The sequence below is a fragment of the Oncorhynchus mykiss genome, chromosome 11 (assembly GCF_057628025.1).
Source record: "Oncorhynchus mykiss isolate SJ-2025 chromosome 11, ASM5762802v1, whole genome shotgun sequence".
In the NCBI taxonomy this organism is placed as follows: domain Eukaryota; kingdom Metazoa; phylum Chordata; class Actinopteri; order Salmoniformes; family Salmonidae; genus Oncorhynchus; species Oncorhynchus mykiss.
The window spans coordinates 78,772,505-78,798,680 of NC_143032.1; the positions used below are offsets into that span (position 1 = coordinate 78,772,505).

Here is a 26,176-nt window from a genome sequence, read left to right on the forward strand (position 1 = left end):
TTCACTTATAATTCATCGTATCACAATTCCAGTGGGTCAGAAGTTTACATACACTAAGTTCACTGTGTCTTTAAACAGCTTGAAAAATGCCAGAAAATTATGCCACGGCTGTAGAAGCTTCTGACAGGCCAATTGACATCATTTGAGTCAACTGGAGGTGTACCTGTGGATGTATTTCAAGGACTACCTTCTAACTCAGTGCCTCTGCTTGACATCATGGGAAAATCAAAAGAAATCAGCCAAGACCTCAGACAAAAAATTGTAGACTTCCACAAGTCTGGTTCATCCTTGGGAGCAATTTCCAAACTCCTGAAGGTACCACGTTCATCTGTACAAACAATAGTACGCAAGTATAAAGACCATGGAACCACGTTGCCACCATACTGCTCAGGAAGGAGACACGTTCTGCCTCCTAGAGATTAACGTACTTTGGTGCGAAAAGGGAAAATCAATCCCAGAACAACAGCAAAGGACCTTGTGAAGATACTGGAGGAAACAGGTACAAAAGTATCTATATCCACAGTAAAAACGAGTCCTATATCGACATAACCTGAAAGACCACTCAGCAAGGAAGAAGCCACTGCTCCAAAACCGCCATAATAAAGCCAGCCTACAGTTTGCAACTGCACATGGGGACAAAGATCATACTTTTTGGAGAAATGTCCTCTGGTCTGATGAAACAAAAATAACTGTTTGGCCATAATGACCATTATTATCTGTGGAGGAAAAAGGGGGAGGTTTGCAAGCTGAAGAACACCATCCCAACCGTGAGGCACAGGGGTGACAGCATCATGTTGTGGGGGTGCTTTGCTGCAGGAGGGACTGGTGCACTTCACAAAATACATGGCATCATGAGGGAGGAAAATGACGTGGCTATATTGAAGCAACATCTCAAGACATCAGTCAGGAAGTTAAAGCTTGGTCGCAAATGGGTCTTCCAAATGGACAATGACCCCAAGCATACTTCCAAAGTTGTGGCAAAATGGCTTAAAGTCAATAAAGTCAAGGTATTGGACTGGCCATCACAAAGCCCTGACCTCAGTCCTATAGAAAATTTGTGGGCAGAACTGAAAATGCGTGTGCGAGCAAGGAGGCCTACAAACCTAATTCAGTTACACCAGCTCTGTCAGAAGGAATGGGCCAAAGCTTGTGGAAGGCTACCCGAAACGTTTGACCCAAGTGAAACAATTTAAAGGCAATGCTACCAAATACTAATTGAGTGAATGTAAACTTCTGACCCACTGGTAATGTGATGAAAGAAATAAAAGCTGGAATAAATTATTCTCTCTACTATTATTCTGACATTTCACATTCTTTGTCACGATCGTCGTATTGAGTAAACCAAAGCGCAGCGTGGTGTGAATGCATGATTTAATGAAAAGACGGAAAAAACACAAAGTACACTAAAACTAACTAACTGTGACTGCTAAAGAAACACTGTGCTAACAAGCAACCTAACATAGACAATAACCCACCAACCACAATATAAAACAGGCTACCTAAATATGGTTCCCAATCAGAGACAACGACAAACACCTGCCACTGATTGAGAACCATATCAGGCCAAAACACAGAAATAGACAAACTAGACATACAACAGAATGCCCACTCATATCACACCCTGACCAAACAAAACATAGAAACAAACAACGCAAATAATGGTCAGAGTGTGACATTCTTAAAATAAAGTGGTGATCATAACTTACCTAAGACAGGGAATTTTTTGATATGATTATATGTCAGGAATTGTGAAAAACTGTTTTTAAATGTATTTGGCCAAGGTGTATGTAAACTTCCTACTTCAACTGTATATTATCATTTTCCAAAGCTCCCTAAGGTATCGTTTCTAAAGCTCCCTAAGGTATCGTTTCTAAAGCTCCCTAAGGTATCGTTTCTAAAGCTCCCTAAGGTATCGTTTCTAAAGCTTCCTATGGTATAGTTTCTAAAGCTTCCTAAGGTGTAGTATCATTTTCTAAAGCTCCCTAAGGTATCGTTTCTAAAGCTCCCTAAGGTATCGTTTCTAAAGCTCCCTAAGGTATCGTTTCTAAAGCTCCCTAAGGTGTAGTATCATTTTCTAAAGCTCCCCAAGGTGTAGTATCATTTTCTAAAGCTCCCTAAGGTGTAGTATCATTTTCTAAAGCTCCCTAAGGTATCGTTTCTAAAGCTCCCTAAGGTGTAGTATCATTTTCCAGAGCTCCCTATGGTATCGTTTCTAAAGCTCCCTAAGGTGTAGTATCATTTTCCAGAGCTCCCTATGGTATCGTTTCTAAAGCTCCCTAAGGTGTAGTATAATTTTCCAAAGCTCCCTAAGGTATCGTTTCTAAAGCTCCCTAAGGTGTAGTATCATTTTCCAAAGCTCCCTAAGGTGTAGTATCATTTTCTAAAGCTCCCTAAGGTATTGTTTCTAAAGCTCCCTAAGGTATCGTTTCTAAAGCTCCCTAAGGTGTAGTATCATTTTCTAAAGCTCCCCAAGGTGTAGTATCATTTTCTAAAGCTCCCTAAGGTGTAGTATCATTTTCTAAAGCTCCCTAAGGTATCGTTTCTAAAGCTCCCTAAGGTGTAGTATCATTTTCCAGAGCTCCCTATGGTATCGTTTCTAAAGCTCCCTAAGGTGTAGTATAATTTTCCAGTGCTCTCTATGGTATTGTTTCTAAAGCTCCCTAAGGTGTAGTATAATTTTCCAAAGCTCCCTAAGGTATCGTTTCTAAAGCTCCCTAAGGTGTAGTATCATTTTCCAAAGCTCCCTAAGGTGTAGTATCATTTTCTAAAGCTCCCTAAGGTATTGTTTCTAAAGCTCCCTAAGGTATCGTTTCTAAAGCTCCCTAAGGTGCAGTATCATTTTCCAAAGCTCCCTAAGGTATCGTTTCTAAAACTCCCTAAGGTGTAGTATCATTTTCCAAAGCTCCCTAAGGTGTAGTATCATTTTCTAAAGCTCCCTACGGTGTAGTATCATTTTCTAAAGCTCCCTAAGGTGTAGTATCATTTTCCAAAGCTTCCTAAGGTATCATTTCTAAAGCTCCCTAAGGTGTAGTATCATTTTCCAAAGCTCCCTAAGGTATCGTTTCTAAAGCTCCCTAAGGTATCGTTTCTAAAGCTCCCTAAGGTGTAGTATCATTTTCCAAAGCTCCCTAAGGTGTAGTATCATTTTCTAAAGCTCCCTACGGTGTAGTATCATTTTCTAAAGCTCCCTAAGGTGTAGTATCATTTTCCAAAGCTTCCTAAGGTATAGTATCATTTTCTAAAGCTCCCTAAGGTATCGTTTCTAAAGTTCCCTAAGGTATCGTTTCTAAAGCTCCCTAAGGTGTAGTATCATTTTCTAAAGTGACCGTAGCTGGCAACATTTATTCAATGGCCTGTTTTTGTCCTTGGTCTACATTTGGAATGCTTCAAACCCATGGAATTAAGTGGTAGCATTGTTCACTTCTACCCTCATAGAATGACCACAGTGTGATAGCTGCTTGCTTTGTTTCAGAGCCTGTGGTTGACCCGTCCATAGCTAACTGTGACTTTGAGGAGGGTCTGTGTCAGTACTACCAGGAAAGAGTGGAGAGCAAGGTGTGGAACAGAGTATCAGTGAAGCCCAACGCCTACAGAATAGGAGACCACACCACAGGGACTGGTGAGTTACACAACTCTTATGGACGTGTCCCAAATTACACCCTATTCCCCATTATAGTAGACTACTTTTAACCAGTGTCCATAGGGCCTTGGCAAAAAGTTGTGCACTCTATAGGGAATAGGTTGCTATTTGGGATGCACCCGATAATGCCTAACATAAAGCCTGTAAGACTTGTCACAAGCATTTATGAGCCCTTTATGTTTTATCGTAGTGCTGAATCCTAACATCCACTGAAGTCGTATTTGAACTTAGGTTTCCCATTAACGTCGATACATAACTAAGTGAAAAATGTACTTGGAAGTTGTGTTTCGCCCCATAATGATTGTGACTAAATAACAGGTATTTAGAATCAGTTGGAAATCAAATCTAATTTATTCATCGCATACGCTGAATACAACAGGTGTAGACTTTACCATGAAATGCTTACAAACGAGACTGACTGAGTTATTAACAAGTAAGAAATTAGCAAATAAAAAAATTAAATAGTAACACAATACAATAACAATAAGGAGGCTATATACAAGGAGTAGCAGTACCGGGTCATTATGTAGGGTCATTATGTAGGGTGATTATGTAGGGTGATTATGTAGGGTGATTATGTAGGGTCATTATGTAGGGTCATTATGTAGGGTGATTATGTAGGGTGATTATGTAGGGTCATTATGTAGGGTGATTATGTAGGGTGATTATGTAGGGTCATTATGTAGGGTGATTATGTAGGGTCGTTATGTAGGGTGATTATGTAGGGTCATTGTGTAGGGTCATTATGTAGGGTGATTATGTAGGGTCATTGTGTAGGGTCATTATGTAGGGTGATTATGTAGGGTCATTATGTAGGGTGATTATGTAGGGTCATTATGTAGGGTGATTATGTAGGGTCATTATGTAGGGTGATTATGTAGGGTCATTATGTAGGGTGATTATGTAGGGTCATTATGTAGGGTGATTATGTAGGGTGATTATGTAGGGTGATTATGTAGGGTGATTATGTAGGGTGATTATGTAGGGTGATTATGTAGGGTCATTATGTAGGGTGATTATGTAGGGTCATTATGTAGGGTGATTATGTAGGGTCATTATGTAGGGTGATTATGTAGGGTCATTATGTAGGGTCATTATGTAGGGTGATTGTGTAGGGTGATTGTGTAGGGTCATTGTGTAGGGTGATTGTGTAGGGTGATTATGTAGGGTGATTGTGTAGGGTGATTGTGTAGGGTGATTATGTAGGGTCATTATGTAGGGTCATTGTGTAGGGTGATTGTGTAGGGTCATTGTGTAGGGTGATTGTGTAGGGTGATTATGTAGGGTGATTATGTAGGGTGATTGTGTAGGGTCATTATGTAGGGTCATTATGTAGGGTCATTGTGTAGGGTGATTGTGTAGGGTCATTGTGTAGGGTGATTGTGTAGGGTGATTGTGTAGGGTCATTGTGTAGGGTGATTGTGTAGGGTCATTGTGTAGGGTCATTGTGTAGGGTGATTGTGTAGGGTGATTGTGTAGGGTGATTGTGTAGGGTCATTGTGTAGGGTCATTGTGTAGGGTCATTGTGTAGGGTCATTGTGTAGGGTGATTGTGTAGGGTGATTGTGTAGGGTGATTGTGTAGGGTGATTGTGTAGGGTGATTGTGTAGGGTGATTGTGTAGGGTGATTGTGTAGGGTGATTGTGTAGGGTCATTGTGTAGGGTGATTGTGTAGGGTGATTGTGTAGGGTCATTGTGTAGGGTTATTGTGTAGGGTGATTGTGTAGGGTGATTGTGTAGGGTCATTGTGTAGGGTCATTGTGTAGGGTCATTGTGTAGAGTCATTGTGTAGGGTGATTGTGTAGGGTGATTGTGTAGGGTGATTGTGTAGGGTGATTGTGTAGGGTGATTGTGTAGGGTGATTGTGTAGGGTGATTGTGTAGGGTGATTGTGTAGGGTCATTGTGTAGGGTGATTGTGTAGGGTGATTGTGTAGGGTCATTGTGTAGGGTTATTGTGTAGGGTGATTGTGTAGGGTGATTGTGTAGGGTTATGAGGTAGTTGAGGTAATATGAACATGTAAGTAGAGGTTAAAGTGATGTCCTGTATAGAGAGACGTAACATATCAAATCCTAAATCTCCCCTCCAGGCTCGTTCCTCCTGGCGAACACACGATTCACGTCGCGGCCGGGTTACGTGGGTCGTCTCCACGGTCCTTTCCTCCCCGGCAACCATAAGTACTGTCTGCGTTTCCACTACGCCCTTCACGGCTTCAGGAAAGTGGAAAACGCTCTGGTTCTCTACATCTACGACCAGCACAACGTGGCTCAGGAGAAGGTCTGGAGCCTGGCTGATACCACCAGAGATGTCTGGACAGGGGTGGACATCACATATATGAAGCCCATGGTTACCAAGGTAACAACGCATGCGTACACAGAAGGGAGGGAGGGATATTAGTTTAGTTTTTTGCTCTGCGATAGCCGGGTAATATCTGTGTCTTTCTCCCAGGTAGTGTTCGTCAGCATCTGTAAAAACTTCTGGGACTGTGGCCAAGTGGCTCTCGATGACATCACAGTGACCATTGGGGACTGTAGAATCACAGCAGGTAAGACAGCAGGGCCTGGGCGTGTATACGTCAGGTCTTTGACCTTGCCATTATGTCAAGGAAACTGCACATGGGATTGAATCATGCCTTGTGATATCCACTGCACATGGGATTGAATCCTGCCTTGTGATATCCAATGCACATGGGATTGAATCCTGCCTTGTGATATCCAATGCACATGGGATTGAATCCCGCCTTGTGATATCCAATGCACATGGGATTGAATCCCGCCTTGTGATATCCACTGCACATGTGATTGAATCATGCCTTGTGATATCCACTGCACATGGGATTGAATCCTGCCTTGTGATATCCACTGCACATGGGATTGAATCCTGCCTTGTGATATCCACTGCACATGGGATTGAATCCTGCCTTGTGATATCCACTGCACATGGGATTGAATCCCGCCTTGTGATATCCACTGCACATGGGATTGAATCCCGCCTTGTGATATCCAATGCACATGGGATTGAATCCCGCCTTGTGATATCCACTGCACATGGGATTGAATCCTGCCTTGTGATATCCACTGCACATGGGATTGAATCCCGCCTTGTGATATCCACTGCACATGGGATTGAATCCTGCCTTGTGATATCCACTGCACATGGGATTGAATCCCGCCTTGTGATATCCACTGCACATGGGATTGAATCCCGCCTTGTGATATCCACTGCACATGGGATTGAATCCCGCCTTGTGATATCAACTGCGCATGGGATTGAATCCCGCCTTGTGATATCCACTGCACATGGGATTGAATCCCGCTTTGTGATATCCAATGCACATGGGATTGAATCCTGCCTTGTGATATCCACTGCACATGGGATTGAGTCCCGCCTTGTGATATCCAATGCACATGGGATTGAATCCCGCCTTGTGATATCCACTGCACATGGGATTGAATCCCGCCTTGTGATATCAACTGCGCATGGGATTGAATCCTGCCTTGTGATATCCACTGCACATGGGATTGAATCCCGCCTTGTGATATCCACTGCACATGGGATTGAATCCTGCCTTGTGATATCCAATGCACATGGGATTGAATCCCGCCTTGTGATATCCACTGCACATGGGATTGAATCCTGCCTTGTGATATCCAATGCACATGGGATTGAATCCCGCCTTGTGATATCCACTGCACATGGGATTGAATCCTGCCTTGTGATATCCACTGCACATGGGATTGAATCCTGCCTTGTGATATCCACTGCACATGGGATTGAATCCCGCCTTGTGATATCCACTGCACATGGGATTGAATCCCGCCTTGTGATATCCACTGCACATGGGATTGAATCCTGCCTTGTGATATCAACTGCACATGGGATTGAATCCTGCCTTGTGATATCCACTGCACATGGGATTGAATCCTGCCTTGTGATATCCACTGCACATGGGATTGAATCCCGCCTTGTGATATCAACTGCGCATGGGATTGAATCCTGCCTTGTGATATCCACTGCACATGGGATTGAATCCTGCCTTGTGATATCCACTGCACATGGGATTGAATCCCGCCTTGTGATATCAACTGCGCATGGGATTGAATCCTGCCTTGTGATATCCACTGCGCATGGGATTGAATCCTGCCTTGTGATATCCACTGCACATGGGATTGAATCCTGCCTTGTGATATCCACTGCACATGGGATTGAATCCTGCCTTGTGATATCCAATGCACATGGGATTGAATCCTGCCTTGTGATATCCAATGCACATGGGATTGAATCCCGCCTTGTGATATCCAATGCACATGGGATTGAATCCCGCCTTGTGATATCCACTGCACATGGGATTGAATCCCGCCTTGTGATATCCACTGCACATGGGATTGAATCATGCCTTGTGATATCCACTGCACATGGGATTGAATCCTGCCTTGTGATATCCACTGCAAATGGGATTGAATCATGCCTTGTGATATCCACTGCACATGGGATTGAATCCTGCCTTGTGATATCCAATGCACATGGGATTGAATCCCGCCTTGTGATATCCAATGCACATGGGATTGAATCCCGCCTTGTGATATCCACTGCACATGGGATTGAATCCTGCCTTGTGATATCCACTGCACATGGGATTGAATCCCGCCTTGTGATATCCACTGCACATGGGATTGAATCCTGCCTTGTGATATCCACTGCACATGGGATTGAATCCTGCCTTGTGATATCCAGTGCGCATGGGATTGAATCCCGCCTTGTGATATCCACTGCGCATGGGATTGAATCCCGCCTTGTGATATCAACTGCACATGGGATTGAATCCCGCCTTGTGATATCCACTGCACATGGGATTGAATCCCGCCTTGTGATATCCAATGCACATGGGATTGAATCCCGCCTTGTGATATCCACTGCACATGGGATTGAGTCCCGCCTTGTGATATCCAATGCACATGGGATTGAATCCTGCCTTGTGATATCCACTGCACATGGGATTGAATCCCGCCTTGTGATATCAACTGCGCATGGGATTGAATCCTGCCTTGTGATATCCACTGCACATGGGATTGAATCCCGCCTTGTGATATCCACTGCACATGGGATTGAATCCTGCCTTGTGATATCCAATGCACATGGGATTGAATCCCGCCTTGTGATATCCACTGCACATGGGATTGAATCCTGCCTTGTGATATCCACTGCACATGGGATTGAATCCTGCCTTGTGATATCCACTGCACATGGGATTGAATCCTGCCTTGTGATATCCACTGCACATGGGATTGAATCCTGCCTTGTGATATCCACTGCACATGGGATTGAATCCTGCCTTGTGATATCCACTGCACATGGGATTGAATCCTGCCTTGTGATATCCACTGCACATGGGATTGAATCCCGCCTTGTGATATCAACTGCGCATGGGATTGAATCCTGCCTTGTGATATCCACTGCACATGGGATTGAATCCTGCCTTGTGATATCCACTGCACATGGGATTGAATCCTGCCTTGTGATATCCACTGCACATGGGATTGAATCCTGCCTTGTGATATCCAATGCACATGGGATTGAATCCCGCCTTGTGATATCCAATGCACATGGGATTGAATCCCGCCTTGTGATATCCACTGCACATGGGATTGAATCCCGCCTTGTGATATCCACTGCACATGGGATTGAATCCTGCCTTGTGATATCCACTGCACATGGGATTGAATCCCGCCTTGTGATATCCAATGCACATGGGATTGAATCCTGCCTTGTGATATCCACTGCACATGGGATTGAGTCCCGCCTTGTGATATCCAATGCACATGGGATTGAATCCTGCCTTGTGATATCCACTGCACATGGGATTGAATCCCGCCTTGTGATATCAACTGCGCATGGGATTGAATCCTGCCTTGTGATATCCACTGCACATGGGATTGAATCCCGCCTTGTGATATCCACTGCACATGGGATTGAATCCTGCCTTGTGATATCCAATGCACATGGGATTGAATCCCGCCTTGTGATATCCACTGCACATGGGATTGAATCCTGCCTTGTGATATCCACTGCACATGGGATTGAATCCTGCATTGTAATATCCACTGCACATGGGATTGAATCCCGCCTTGTGATATCCACTGCACATGGGATTGAATCCTGCCTTGTGATATCCACTGCACATGGGATTGAATCCTGCCTTGTGATATCCACTGCACATGGGATTGAATCCTGCCTTGTGATATCCACTGCACATGGGATTGAATCCCGCCTTGTGATATCCACTGCACATGGGATTGAATCCTGCATTGTAATATCCACTGCACATGGGATTGAATCCCGCCTTGTGATATCCACTGCACATGGGATTGAATCCTGCCTTGTGATATCCACTGCACATGGGATTGAATCCTGCCTTGTGATATCCACTGCACATGGGATTGAATCCTGCCTTGTGATATCCACTGCACATGGGATTGAATCCCGCCTTGTGATATCAACTGCTCATGGGATTGAATCCTGCCTTGTGATATCCACTGCACATGGGATTGAATCCTGCCTTGTGATATCCACTGCACATGGGATTGAATCCCGCCTTGTGATATCAACTGCGCATGGGATTGAATCCTGCCTTGTGATATCCACTGCACATGGGATTGAATCCCGCCTTGTGATATCAACTGCGCATGGGATTGAATCCTGCCTTGTGATATCCACTGCACATGGGATTGAATCCTGCCTTGTGATATCCACTGCACATGGGATTGAATCATGCCTTGTGATATCCACTGCACATGGGATTGAATCCTGCCTTGTGATATCCACTGCGCATGGGATTGAATCCCGCCTTGTGATATCCACTGCACATGGGATTGAATCCCGCCTTGTGATATCCACTGCGCATGGGATTGAATCCCGCCTTGTGATATCCACTGCACATGGGATTGAGTCCTGCCTTGTGATATCCAATGCACATGGGATTGAATCCTGCCTTGTGATATCCACTGCACATGGGATTGAATCCCGCCTTGTGATATCAACTGCGCATGGGATTGAATCCTGCTCTGTGATATCCACTGCACATGGGATTGAATCCCGCCTTGTGATATCCACTGCACATGGGATTGAATCCTGCCTTGTGATATCCACTGCACATGGGATTGAATCCCGCCTTGTGATATCAACTGCTCATGGGATTGAATCCTGCCTTGTGATATCCACTGCACATGGGATTGAATCCTGCCTTGTGATATCCACTGCACATGGGATTGAATCCCGCCTTGTGATATCAACTGCGCATGGGATTGAATCCTGCCTTGTGATATCCACTGCACATGGGATTGAATCCTGCCTTGTGATATCCACTGCACATGGGATTGAATCCTGCCTTGTGATATCCACTGCACATGGGATTGAATCCTGCCTTGTGATATCCACTGCACATGGGATTGAATCCTGCCTTGTGATATCCACTGCACATGGGATTGAATCCCGCCTTGTGATATCCACTGCACATGGGATTGAATCCCGCCTTGTGATATCCAATGCACATGGGATTGAATCCCGCCTTGTGATATCCACTGCACATGGGATTGAATCCTGCCTTGTGATATCCACTGCACATGGGATTGAATCCCGCCTTGTGATATCCACTGCACATGGGATTGAATCCTGCCTTGTGATATCCACTGCGCATGGGATTGAATCCTGCCTTGTGATATCCACTGCACATGGGATTGAATCCCGCCTTGTGATATCCAATGCACATGGGATTGAATCCTGCCTTGTGATATCCACTGCACATGGGATTGAGTCCCGCCTTGTGATATCCAATGCACATGGGATTGAATCCTGCCTTGTGATATCCACTGCACATGGGATTGAATCCCGCCTTGTGATATCAACTGCGCATGGGATTGAATCCTGCCTTGTGATATCCACTGCACATGGGATTGAATCCCGCCTTGTGATATCCACTGCACATGGGATTGAATCCTGCCTTGTGATATCCAATGCACATGGGATTGAATCCCGCCTTGTGATATCCACTGCACATGGGATTGAATCCTGCCTTGTGATATCCACTGCACATGGGATTGAATCCTGCCTTGTGATATCCACTGCACATGGGATTGAATCCCGCCTTGTGATATCCACTGCACATGGGATTGAATCCTGCCTTGTGATATCCACTGCACATGGGATTGAATCCTGCCTTGTGATATCCACTGCACATGGGATTGAATCCTGCCTTGTGATATCCACTGCACATGGGATTGAATCCCGCCTTGTGATATCAACTGCTCATGGGATTGAATCCTGCCTTGTGATATCCACTGCACATGGGATTGAATCCTGCCTTGTGATATCCACTGCACATGGGATTGAATCCCGCCTTGTGATATCAACTGCGCATGGGATTGAATCCTGCCTTGTGATATCCACTGCACATGGGATTGAATCCTGCCTTGTGATATCCACTGCACATGGGATTGAATCCTGCCTTGTGATATCCACTGCACATGGGATTGAATCCTGCCTTGTGATATCCACTGCACATGGGATTGAATCCTGCCTTGTGATATCCACTGCACATGGGATTGAATCCCGCCTTGTGATATCCACTGCACATGGGATTGAATCCCGCCTTGTGATATCCAATGCACATGGGATTGAATCCCGCCTTGTGATATCCACTGCACATGGGATTGAATCCTGCCTTGTGATATCCACTGCACATGGGATTGAATCCCGCCTTGTGATATCCACTGCACATGGGATTGAATCCTGCCTTGTGATATCCACTGCGCATGGGATTGAATCCCGCCTTGTGATATCCACTGCACATGGGATTGAATCCCGCCTTGTGATATCCACTGCGCATGGGATTGAATCCCGCCTTGTGATATCCACTGCACATGGGATTGAGTCCTGCCTTGTGATATCCAATGCACATGGGATTGAATCCTGCCTTGTGATATCCACTGCACATGGGATTGATTCCCGCCTTGTGATATCAACTGCGCATGGGATTGAATCCTGCTCTGTGATATCCACTGCACATGGGATTGAATCCCGCCTTGTGATATCCACTGCACATGGGATTGAATCCTGCCTTGTGATATCCACTGCACATGGGATTGAATCCCGCCTTGTGATATCAACTGCTCATGGGATTGAATCCTGCCTTGTGATATCCACTGCACATGGGATTGAATCCTGCCTTGTGATATCCACTGCACATGGGATTGAATCCTGCCTTGTGATATCCACTGCACATGGGATTGAATCCTGCCTTGTGATATCCACTGCACATGGGATTGAATCCCGCCTTGTGATATCCACTGCACATGGGATTGAATCCCGCCTTGTGATATCAACTGCACATGGGATTGAATCCCGCCTTGTGATATCCACTGCACATGGGATTGAATCCCGCCTTGTGATATCAACTGCGCATGGGATTGAATCCCGCCTTGTGATATCCACTGCACATGGGATTGAATCCCGCTTTGTGATATCCAATGCACATGGGATTGAATCCTGCCTTGTGATATCCACTGCACATGGGATTGAGTCCCGCCTTGTGATATCCAATGCACATGGGATTGAATCCCGCCTTGTGATATCCACTGCACATGGGATTGAATCCCGCCTTGTGATATCAACTGCGCATGGGATTGAATCCTGCCTTGTGATATCCACTGCACATGGGATTGAATCCCGCCTTGTGATATCCACTGCACATGGGATTGAATCCTGCCTTGTGATATCCAATGCACATGGGATTGAATCCCGCCTTGTGATATCCACTGCACATGGGATTGAATCCTGCCTTGTGATATCCAATGCACATGGGATTGAATCCCGCCTTGTGATATCCACTGCACATGGGATTGAATCCTGCCTTGTGATATCCACTGCACATGGGATTGAATCCTGCCTTGTGATATCCACTGCACATGGGATTGAATCCCGCCTTGTGATATCCACTGCACATGGGATTGAATCCCGCCTTGTGATATCCACTGCACATGGGATTGAATCCTGCCTTGTGATATCAACTGCACATGGGATTGAATCCTGCCTTGTGATATCCACTGCACATGGGATTGAATCCTGCCTTGTGATATCCACTGCACATGGGATTGAATCCCGCCTTGTGATATCAACTGCGCATGGGATTGAATCCTGCCTTGTGATATCCACTGCACATGGGATTGAATCCTGCCTTGTGATATCCACTGCACATGGGATTGAATCCCGCCTTGTGATATCAACTGCGCATGGGATTGAATCCTGCCTTGTGATATCCACTGCGCATGGGATTGAATCCTGCCTTGTGATATCCACTGCACATGGGATTGAATCCTGCCTTGTGATATCCACTGCACATGGGATTGAATCCTGCCTTGTGATATCCAATGCACATGGGATTGAATCCTGCCTTGTGATATCCAATGCACATGGGATTGAATCCCGCCTTGTGATATCCAATGCACATGGGATTGAATCCCGCCTTGTGATATCCACTGCACATGGGATTGAATCCCGCCTTGTGATATCCACTGCACATGGGATTGAATCATGCCTTGTGATATCCACTGCACATGGGATTGAATCCTGCCTTGTGATATCCACTGCAAATGGGATTGAATCATGCCTTGTGATATCCACTGCACATGGGATTGAATCCTGCCTTGTGATATCCAATGCACATGGGATTGAATCCCGCCTTGTGATATCCAATGCACATGGGATTGAATCCCGCCTTGTGATATCCACTGCACATGGGATTGAATCCTGCCTTGTGATATCCACTGCACATGGGATTGAATCCCGCCTTGTGATATCCACTGCACATGGGATTGAATCCTGCCTTGTGATATCCACTGCACATGGGATTGAATCCTGCCTTGTGATATCCAGTGCGCATGGGATTGAATCCCGCCTTGTGATATCCACTGCGCATGGGATTGAATCCCGCCTTGTGATATCAACTGCACATGGGATTGAATCCCGCCTTGTGATATCCACTGCACATGGGATTGAATCCCGCCTTGTGATATCCAATGCACATGGGATTGAATCCCGCCTTGTGATATCCACTGCACATGGGATTGAGTCCCGCCTTGTGATATCCAATGCACATGGGATTGAATCCTGCCTTGTGATATCCAATGCACATGGGATTGAATCCCGCCTTGTGATATCCACTGCACATGGGATTGAATCCTGCCTTGTGATATCCACTGCACATGGGATTGAATCCTGCCTTGTGATATCCACTGCACATGGGATTGAATCCTGCCTTGTGATATCCACTGCACATGGGATTGAATCCTGCCTTGTGATATCCACTGCACATGGGATTGAATCCTGCCTTGTGATATCCACTGCACATGGGATTGAATCCTGCCTTGTGATATCCACTGCACATGGGATTGAATCCCGCCTTGTGATATCAACTGCGCATGGGATTGAATCCTGCCTTGTGATATCCACTGCACATGGGATTGAATCCTGCCTTGTGATATCCACTGCACATGGGATTGAATCCTGCCTTGTGATATCCACTGCACATGGGATTGAATCCTGCCTTGTGATATCCAATGCACATGGGATTGAATCCCGCCTTGTGATATCCAATGCACATGGGATTGAATCCCGCCTTGTGATATCCACTGCACATGGGATTGAATCCCGCCTTGTGATATCCACTGCACATGGGATTGAATCCTGCCTTGTGATATCCACTGCACATGGGATTGAATCCCGCCTTGTGATATCCAATGCACATGGGATTGAATCCTGCCTTGTGATATCCACTGCACATGGGATTGAGTCCCGCCTTGTGATATCCAATGCACATGGGATTGAATCCTGCCTTGTGATATCCACTGCACATGGGATTGAATCCCGCCTTGTGATATCAACTGCGCATGGGATTGAATCCTGCCTTGTGATATCCACTGCACATGGGATTGAATCCCGCCTTGTGATATCCACTGCACATGGGATTGAATCCTGCCTTGTGATATCCAATGCACATGGGATTGAATCCCGCCTTGTGATATCCACTGCACATGGGATTGAATCCTGCCTTGTGATATCCACTGCACATGGGATTGAATCCTGCCTTGTAATATCCACTGCACATGGGATTGAATCCCGCCTTGTGATATCCACTGCACATGGGATTGAATCCTGCCTTGTGATATCCACTGCACATGGGATTGAATCCTGCCTTGTGATATCCACTGCACATGGGATTGAATCCTGCCTTGTGATATCCACTGCACATGGGATTGAATCCCGCCTTGTGATATCAACTGCTCATGGGATTGAATCCTGCCTTGTGATATCCACTGCACATGGGATTGAATCCTGCCTTGTGATATCCACTGCACATGGGATTGAATCCCGCCTTGTGATATCAACTGCGCATGGGATTGAATCCTGCCTTGTGATATCCACTGCACATGGGATTGAATCCTGCCTTGTGATATCCACTGCACATGGGATTGAATCCTGCCTTGTGATATCCACTGCACATGGGATTGAATCCTGCCTTGTGATATCCACTGCACATGGGATTGAATCCTGCCTTGTGATATCCAATGCACATGGGATTGAATCCCGCCTTGTGATATCCACTGCACATGGGATTGAATCCCGCCTTGTGATATCCACTGCACATGGGATTGAATCATGCCTTGTGATATCCACTGCACATGGGATTGAATCCTGCCTTGTGATATCCACTGCACATGGGATTGAATCATGCCTTGTGATATCCACTGCACATGGGATTGAATCCTGCCTTGTGATATCCACTGCGCATGGGATTGAATCCCGCCTTGTGATATCCACTGCACATGGGATTGAATCCCGCCTTGTGATATCCACTGCGCATGGGATTGAATCCCGCCTTGTGATATCCACTGCACATGGGATTGAGTCCTGCCTTGTGATATCCAATGCACATGGGATTGAATCCTGCCTTGTGATATCCACTGCACATGGGATTGAATCCCGCCTTGTGATATCAACTGCGCATGGGATTGAATCCTGCTCTGTGATATCCACTGCACATGGGATTGAATCCCGCCTTGTGATATCCACTGCACATGGGATTGAATCCTGCCTTGTGATATCCACTGCACATGGGATTGAATCCCGCCTTGTGATATCAACTGCTCATGGGATTGAATCCTGCCTTGTGATATCCACTGCACATGGGATTGAATCCTGCCTTGTGATATCCACTGCACATGGGATTGAATCCCGCCTTGTGATATCAACTGCGCATGGGATTGAATCCTGCCTTGTGATATCCACTGCACATGGGATTGAATCCTGCCTTGTGATATCCACTGCACATGGGATTGAATCCTGCCTTGTGATATCCACTGCACATGGGATTGAATCCTGCCTTGTGATATCCACTGCACATGGGATTGAATCCTGCCTTGTGATATCCACTGCACATGGGATTGAATCCCGCCTTGTGATATCCACTGCACATGGGATTGAATCCCGCCTTGTGATATCCAATGCACATGGGATTGAATCCCGCCTTGTGATATCCACTGCACATGGGATTGAATCCTGCCTTGTGATATCCACTGCACATGGGATTGAATCCCGCCTTGTGATATCCACTGCACATGGGATTGAATCCTGCCTTGTGATATCCACTGCGCATGGGATTGAATCCTGCCTTGTGATATCCACTGGACATGGGATTGAATCCCGCCTTGTGATATCCAATGCACATGGGATTGAATCCTGCCTTGTGATATCCACTGCACATGGGATTGAGTCCCGCCTTGTGATATCCAATGCACATGGGATTGAATCCTGCCTTGTGATATCCACTGCACATGGGATTGAATCCCGCCTTGTGATATCAACTGCGCATGGGATTGAATCCTGCCTTGTGATATCCACTGCACATGGGATTGAATCCCGCCTTGTGATATCCACTGCACATGGGATTGAATCCTGCCTTGTGATATCCAATGCACATGGGATTGAATCCCGCCTTGTGATATCCACTGCACATGGGATTGAATCCTGCCTTGTGATATCCACTGCACATGGGATTGAATCCTGCCTTGTAATATCCACTGCACATGGGATTGAATCCCGCCTTGTGATATCCACTGCACATGGGATTGAATCCTGCCTTGTGATATCCACTGCACATGGGATTGAATCCTGCCTTGTGATATCCACTGCACATGGGATTGAATCCTGCCTTGTGATATCCACTGCACATGGGATTGAATCCCGCCTTGTGATATCAACTGCTCATGGGATTGAATCCTGCCTTGTGATATCCACTGCACATGGGATTGAATCCTGCCTTGTGATATCCACTGCACATGGGATTGAATCCCGCCTTGTGATATCAACTGCGCATGGGATTGAATCCTGCCTTGTGATATCCACTGCACATGGGATTGAATCCTGCCTTGTGATATCCACTGCACATGGGATTGAATCCTGCCTTGTGATATCCACTGCACATGGGATTGAATCCTGCCTTGTGATATCCACTGCACATGGGATTGAATCCTGCCTTGTGATATCCACTGCACATGGGATTGAATCCCGCCTTGTGATATCCACTGCACATGGGATTGAATCCCGCCTTGTGATATCCAATGCACATGGGATTGAATCCCGCCTTGTGATATCCACTGCACATGGGATTGAATCCTGCCTTGTGATATCCACTGCACATGGGATTGAATCCCGCCTTGTGATATCCACTGCACATGGGATTGAATCCTGCCTTGTGATATCCACTGCGCATGGGATTGAATCCCGCCTTGTGATATCCACTGCACATGGGATTGAATCCCGCCTTGTGATATCCACTGCGCATGGGATTGAATCCCGCCTTGTGATATCCACTGCACATGGGATTGAGTCCTGCCTTGTGATATCCAATGCACATGGGATTGAATCCTGCCTTGTGATATCCACTGCACATGGGATTGAATCCCGCCTTGTGATATCAACTGCGCATGGGATTGAATCCTGCTCTGTGATATCCACTGCACATGGGATTGAATCCCGCCTTGTGATATCCACTGCACATGGGATTGAATCCTGCCTTGTGATATCCACTGCACATGGGATTGAATCCCGCCTTGTGATATCAACTGCTCATGGGATTGAATCCTGCCTTGTGATATCCACTGCACATGGGATTGAATCCTGCCTTGTGATATCCACTGCACATGGGATTGAATCCCGCCTTGTGATATCAACTGCGCATGGGATTGAATCCTGCCTTGTGATATCCACTGCACATGGGATTGAATCCTGCCTTGTGATATCCACTGCACATGGGATTGAATCCTGCCTTGTGATATCCACTGCACATGGGATTGAATCCCGCCTTGTGATATCCACTGCACATGGGATTGAATCCCGCCTTGTGATATCAACTGCACATGGGATTGAATCCCGCCTTGTGATATCCACTGCACATGGGATTGAATCCCGCCTTGTGATATCAACTGCACATGGGATTGAATCCCGCCTTGTGATATCAACTGCACATGGGATTGAATCCTGCCTTGTGATATCCACTGCACATGGGATTGAGTCCCGCCTTGTGATATCCAATGCACATGGGATTGAATCCTGCCTTGTGATATCCACTGCACATGGGATTGAATCCCGCCTTGTGATATCAACTGCGCATGGGATTGAATCCTGCCTTGTGATATCCACTGCACATGGGATTGAATCCTGCCTTGTGATATCCACTGCACATGGGATTGAATCCTGCCTTGTGATATCCACTGCACATGGGATTGAATCCTGCCTTGTGATATCCAATGCACATGGGATTGAATCCCGCCTTGTGATATCCAATGCACATGGGATTGAATCCCGCCTTGTGATATCCACTGCACATGGGATTGAATCCCGCCTTGTTATATCCACTGCACATGGGATTGAATCCTGCCTTGTGATATCCACTGCACATGGGATTGAATCCCGCCTTGTGATATCCAATGCACATTGGATTGAATCCCGCCTTGTGATATCCACTGCACATGGGATTGAATCCCGCCTTGTGATATCCACTGCACATGGGATTGAATCCCGCCTTGTGATATCCACTGCACATGGGATTGAATCCTGCCTTGTGATATCCACTGCACATGCAACTATGAACTATTTCTCCCATTGACATCAATACTTCTAAACAGAACTGAAACAGAGAGGTACCCAGTGTCTAGGGTCATCTGATTAACAGATCTGGATGTTCTCCATTGTTGAGTTTTGTAGAAATAAACAGTCTATTTCTAAGTTTAAGTTGGTGTTTTTCTCTAGCCGTGCTTGCCAAGCCCAAAGCTCTTTAGTTTCCATCCAAAGTGAAGTGTTTATTAAAACACTTGACTATTTATGTTAGCACCGCTGGCTCAGAGAGCTAGTTTGGCTAGGTTACATATCGAAACGTAGTTCTATTTTTATTTATTTAACCTTTATTTACCAAGGCAAGTCAGTTAAGAACAAATTCTTATTTACAATGACGGCCTACCCTGGCCAAGCTCTAACCTGGACGATGTTGGGTCCAATTGTGCGCCGCCCTATGGGATTCCCAAGCACGACCGGTTGTGATACAGCCTGGAATCTAACTGGGGTCTGTAGTGACGCCTTTAGCACTGAGATGCAATGCCTTAGACCGCTGCGCCACTCGGGAGCCACTCTAGGAGTGTGCTACTTAACAGTGGCATCCTGCTACTCTGGTAGCAGTCCAGGACTTGATGTTGTAATTTAGCCAGGTATCCCTCACTACATAACCGGATCTGAAGAAGTGTCACAGGCTGGATGTGATCTTGGGTCCCCCACTGGAGAAACCAACATCTTAACTTAAGGAAATTCCCTCTTGGGCCAAGGGCTGACACTGATTATAAAGTCGCAGGCAGGTCTACCTCGCAAGCGGGGTGATCCTGGCCCTGGCCTTGCTCAAGCCAGAGTAGCTAGTAGCATGAGAAAATATCTCAAGCTGAAATAAAATCAAGTACAACTCTCCTCTTTTCCTCCTACACAGGCCCCGGCTGTGGATATGTGGTTTTTGATGCCAGCTGCTGGGAGACTGGGCTGGGTCCTTCAGTTAAACTCTTACTATTTATAAGCTCTTAGGCTGCGTTTACACAGGCAGCCCAATTCGGATCTTTTACCACTAATTGGTCTTTTGACCAATCAGATCCTTTGCCCATAACAGTAAACGCAGCCTTGGACGATCGGCCGTTGTGGAAAACATCTGGTCTCGCCGTCTATGGTGGTATATGGTAATTACATGGGCAGTGACGACTTCTTTGCTTTGACAGCAGTTCCTCTGGGCCATTTGGGCTTCGTTCTCATGCCGCTGTGGTGAAAACTATGAGGCCTTCGGAACAGTTTAGATGGGATGTGATAATATTACTGCCAACCTTTCAAAGACTATCACAAGTGAATTGTCTGATTGTAATTATAATTTATTTCACATATGCATAACAGAAATACATTTCAAAGCACTTGTAAAGGTTTTGTTGTAATGTTGTCATTCTTAAAACTATTAAGACAACAGTTATCTTCAAAGCGGCAATGGATTTAAACTATTTTAGTCCCAGAGTAAACTGCCATTCAGCAGGGCTGCGATTATGTTGCTAATGACTTTCATACCTGCTGCTGCTGCTGATTCTGCTGCTGATGACCCTGGTAGTGAAGAGCAATGGAGAAATACAGCCAACCCACTCAGACATCATTTCAACATCTAGTTCTGATTTACATTTGGTTGTGTAACGGTTTTCGTCGTCGGATGAGGAGGAGGAGGAGTCGGACCAAAGCGCAGCGTGGGAAGTGTTCACGTTTTTTATTTATTGAACTGAACACTAAACAAAATAACAAGAGACTAAATGAAACCGAAACAGTCCTGTAAAGTGCAAACACTAAACAGAAAACAACTACCCACAAAACCCATGTGGGGAAAAAGCTACCTAAGTATGGTTCCCAATCAGAGACAACGATAGACAGCTGTCCCTGATTGAGAACCATACCCGGCCAAAACAAAGAAATACAAAACCATAGAAAAAGGAACATAGAATGCCCACCCAAATCACACCGTGACCAACCCAAAATAGAGACATAAAAAGCTCGAAGGTCAGGGCGAGACAGGTTGAGATGTCGACTCACATGAATTCAACGTGAAATATATATTTTTTTTACCATGTCATTGGATTTAGGTTAAAAGTTGGGTGAAAAATATACTAGATTCCTTTACCTTGATGATTTTTTGGAAATCCAATTAGTTTTCCACGTTGATTCAATGTCATCAGATATCATTTTTGTTGTTGAAATTACGTGGAGACAATGTTGATGCAACCGGTTCTGGCCCAGTGGGAAAGGAGTTCTTCTTTATCTCGTTATGAAATCATGTGAGTCATCATTCAAACATCACTGTCAACTGCCAACCTCCAGGGAGTCCGAACACTGTTGATTACCATGTATCTACATTTAATCAAGCTTTTCTGTCAGATTCCTTAAAACAGCTGTGTGTGTGTGTGTGTGTGTGTGTGTGTGTGTGTGTGTGTGTGTGTGTGTGTGTGTGTGTGTGTGTGTGTGTGTGTGTGTGTGTGTGTGTGTGTTCCAGGGCCGCTGAGACCCCTGCCTGGCCAGTGTAACTTTGAGACAGGGGACTGTGGCTATAGCCAGGAGAAGGAGACAGACAAAGGGGATTGGCTCCGGGTGCGAGGGCAAACCCCCACCTCCTACACCGGGCCCCGAGGAGACCACACTACAGGGGTGGGTGAGTCACCAGTTCATTCATTCATCCATTCACCCAGCATCAGTTATACACACACACACACACGTAATGCTGATGATATGCTGTACTGTATGTCAGCAACGTGTTTGTATGACCCCTGATATCTTCCTCCTCCTGACTATTTACATTCCACCACTAACCTGTCATATCTCATATCTCTCGTCAGGGTACTTCATGTATGTCGAGGCTTCTCTGATGCGTCCTGGTCACACAGCCCGTCTGCTGTCTTCTGACCTGAGGGGCTCCGCGGGGCCACAGTGTCTGGTCTTCTACTACCACATGTACGGCTCTGGCACCGGCTTGCTGAGCGTACATTTGCGCCGCGGCGATAGCGAGCAGGACACGTTGCTATGGAGACGTCGCGGCGAGCAGAGCATCTCCTGGATGAGGGCAACGGTGGACTACGAGTGTGACCGCAGACACCAGGTAGAGAGACACACACAGTGACAGAGAGACACACAGTGACAGAGAGACACACAGAGACAGAGAGACACACAGAGACAGAGAGACACACAGAGACAGAGAGACACACAGAGACAGAGAGACACACAGAGACAGAGAGACACACAGAGACAGAGAGACACACAGAGACAGAGAGACACACACAGAGACAGAGAGACCGACAGAGAGACCCACACAGAGACAGAGAGACCCACACAGCGACAGAGAAACCCACACAGCGACAGAGAGACCCACACAGAGACAGAGAGACCCACACAGAGACAGAGCGATACAACAAGGAGACAGAGAGACCCACACAGAGACAGAGAGACCCACACAGAGACAGAGAGACCCACACAGAGACAGAGAGACCCACACAGAGACAGAGAGACCCACACAGAGACAGAGAGACCCACACAGAGACAGAGAGACCCACACAGAGACAGAGAGACCCACACAGAGACAGAGAAACCCACACAGCGACAGAGAGACCCACACAGAGACAGAGAGACCCACACAGAGACAGAGAGATACAACAAGGAGACAGAGAGACCCACACAGAGACAGAGAGACCCACACAGAGACAGAGAGACCCACACAGAGACAGAGAGACCCACACAGAGACAGAGAGACCCACACAGAGACAGAGAGACCCACACAGAGACAGAGAGACCCACACAGAGACAGAGAGACCCACACAGAGACAGAGAGACCCACACAGAGACAGAGAGACCCACACAGAGACAGAGAAACCCACACAGCGACAGAGAGACCCACACAGAGACAGAGAGACCCACACAGAGACAGAGAGATACAACAAGGAGACAGAGAGACCCACACAGAGACAGAGAGACCCACACAGAGACAGAGAGACCCACACAGAGACAGAGAGACCCACACAGAGACAGAGAGACCCACACAGAGACAGAGAGACCCACACAGAGACAGAGAGACACACACAGAGACAGAGAGACACACACAGAGACAGAGAGACACACACAGAGACAGAGAGACACACAGAGACACACAGAGACAGACAGAGAGACACACACAGAGACAGAGAGACACACACAGAGACAGAGAGACACACAGAGACAGACAGAGAGACACACAGAGACAGACAGAGAGACAGACAGACAGACACACAGAGACAGACAGACAGACAGACAAACTGTGGATGAATATGGGGTTTAAACTGTGGATGTAAACAGGGTTTAAACTGGATGGAAACGGGGTTTAAACTGTGGATGGAAAAGGGGTTTAAACTGTGGATGGAAACGGGGTTTAAACTGGATGGAAACTGAGTTTAAACTGGATGTAAACAGGGTTTAAACTGGATGTAAACAGGGTTTAAATTGTGGATGGAAATGGGGTTTAAACTGGATGGAAACGGGGTTTAAACTGGATGTAAACAGGGTTTAAATTGTGGATGGAAACGGGGTTTAAACTGGATGGAAACGGGGTTTAAACTGGATGTAAACAGGGTTTAAACTGGATGTAAACAGGGTTTAAACTGTGGATGGAAAAGGGGTTTAAACTGTGGATGGAAACGGGGTTTAAACTGGATGTAAACAGGGTTTAAACTGGATGTAAACAGGGTTTAAACTGGATGTAAACAGGGTTTAAACTGTATGTAAACAGGGTTTAAACTGGATGGAAACAGGGTTTAAACTGGATGGAAAAGGGGTTTAAACTGTGGATGGAAACGGGGTTTAAACTGGATGTAAACAGGGTTTAAACTGGATGTAAACAGGGTTTAAACTGGATGTAAACAGGGTTTAAACTGGATGGAAACAGGGTTTAAACTGGATGTAAACAGGGTTTAAACTGGATGGAAAAGGGGTTTAAACTGTGGATGGAAACGGGGTTTAAACTGGATGTAAACAGGGTTTAAACTGGATGTAAACAGGGTTTAAACTGGATGTAAACAGGGTTTAAACTGGATGGAAACAGGGTTTAAACTGGATGTAAACAGGGTTTAAACTGGATGGAAAAGGGGTTTAAACTGTGGATGGAAACGGGGTTTAAACTGGATGTAAACAGGGTTTAAACTGGATGTAAACGGGGTTTAAACTGGATGTAAACAGGGTTTAAACTGGATGGAAACAGGGTTTAAATTGATGGATGGAATTGTGGTTTAAACTGTGGATGGAAACGGGGTTTAAACTGGATGTAAACAGGGTTTAAACTGGATGTAAACGGGGTTTAAACTGGATGTAAACAGGGTTTAAACTGGATGGAAACAGGGTTTAAACTGTGGATGGAAACGTGGTTTAAACTGTGGATGGAAACGGGGTTTAAACTGGATGTAAACAGGGTTTAAACTGGATGTAAACGGGGTTTAAACTGGATGTAAACAGGGTTTAAACTGGATGGAAACGGGGTTTAAACTGGATGTAAACAGGGTTTAAACTGTGGATGGAAACGTGGTTTAAACTGTGGATGGAAACGGGGTTTAAACTGGATGTAAACAGGGTTTAAATTGTGGATGGAAATGGGGTTTAAACTGGATGGAAACGGGGTTTAAACTGGATGTAAACAGGGTTTAAATTGTGGATGGAAACTGGGTTTAAACTGGATGGAAACGGGGTTTAAACTGGATGTAAACAGGGTTTAAACTGGATGTAAACAGGGTTTAAACTGGATGTAAACAGGGTTTAAACTGTATGTAAACAGGGTTTAAACTGGATGGAAACAGGGTTTAAACTGGATGGAAAAGGGGTTTAAACTGTGGATGGAAACGGGGTTTAAACTGGATGTAAACAGGGTTTAAACTGGATGTAAACAGGGTTTAAACTGGATGTAAACAGGGTTTAAACTGGATGGAAACAGGGTTTAAACTGGATGTAAACAGGGTTTAAACTGGATGGAAAAGGGGTTTAAACTGTGGATGGAAACGGGGTTTAAACTGGATGTAAACAGGGTTTAAACTGGATGTAAACAGGGTTTAAACTGGATGTAAACAGGGTTTAAACTGGATGGAAACAGGGTTTAAACTGGATGTAAACAGGGTTTAAACTGGATGGAAAAGGGGTTTAAACTGTGGATGGAAACGGGGTTTAAACTGGATGTAAACAGGGTTTAAACTGGATGTAAACGGGGTTTAAACTGGATGTAAACAGGGTTTAAACTGGATGGAAACAGGGTTTAAATTGATGGATGGAATTGTGGTTTAAACTGTGGATGGAAACGGGGTTTAAACTGGATGTAAACAGGGTTTAAACTGGATGTAAACGGGGTTTAAACTGGATGTAAACAGGGT

General features: G+C 45.7%; 1 protein-coding gene across 1 annotated transcript in view; it reads left to right on the forward strand.

The window, feature by feature from the left end:
* The window catches only part of mamdc2a (MAM domain containing 2a), a 58,844-nt gene that overhangs the window by 25,644 nt on the left and 7,024 nt on the right, over positions 1–26,176 (forward strand). The window contains exons 8-12 of the mRNA XM_036936395.2: positions 3,473–3,619; positions 5,728–5,993; positions 6,087–6,183; positions 22,300–22,455; positions 22,640–22,899. Coding sequence (XP_036792290.1) covers positions 3,473–3,619; positions 5,728–5,993; positions 6,087–6,183; positions 22,300–22,455; positions 22,640–22,899 — 926 coding nt within the window. The remainder of the gene's footprint in view (positions 1–3,472; positions 3,620–5,727; positions 5,994–6,086; positions 6,184–22,299; positions 22,456–22,639; positions 22,900–26,176) is intronic.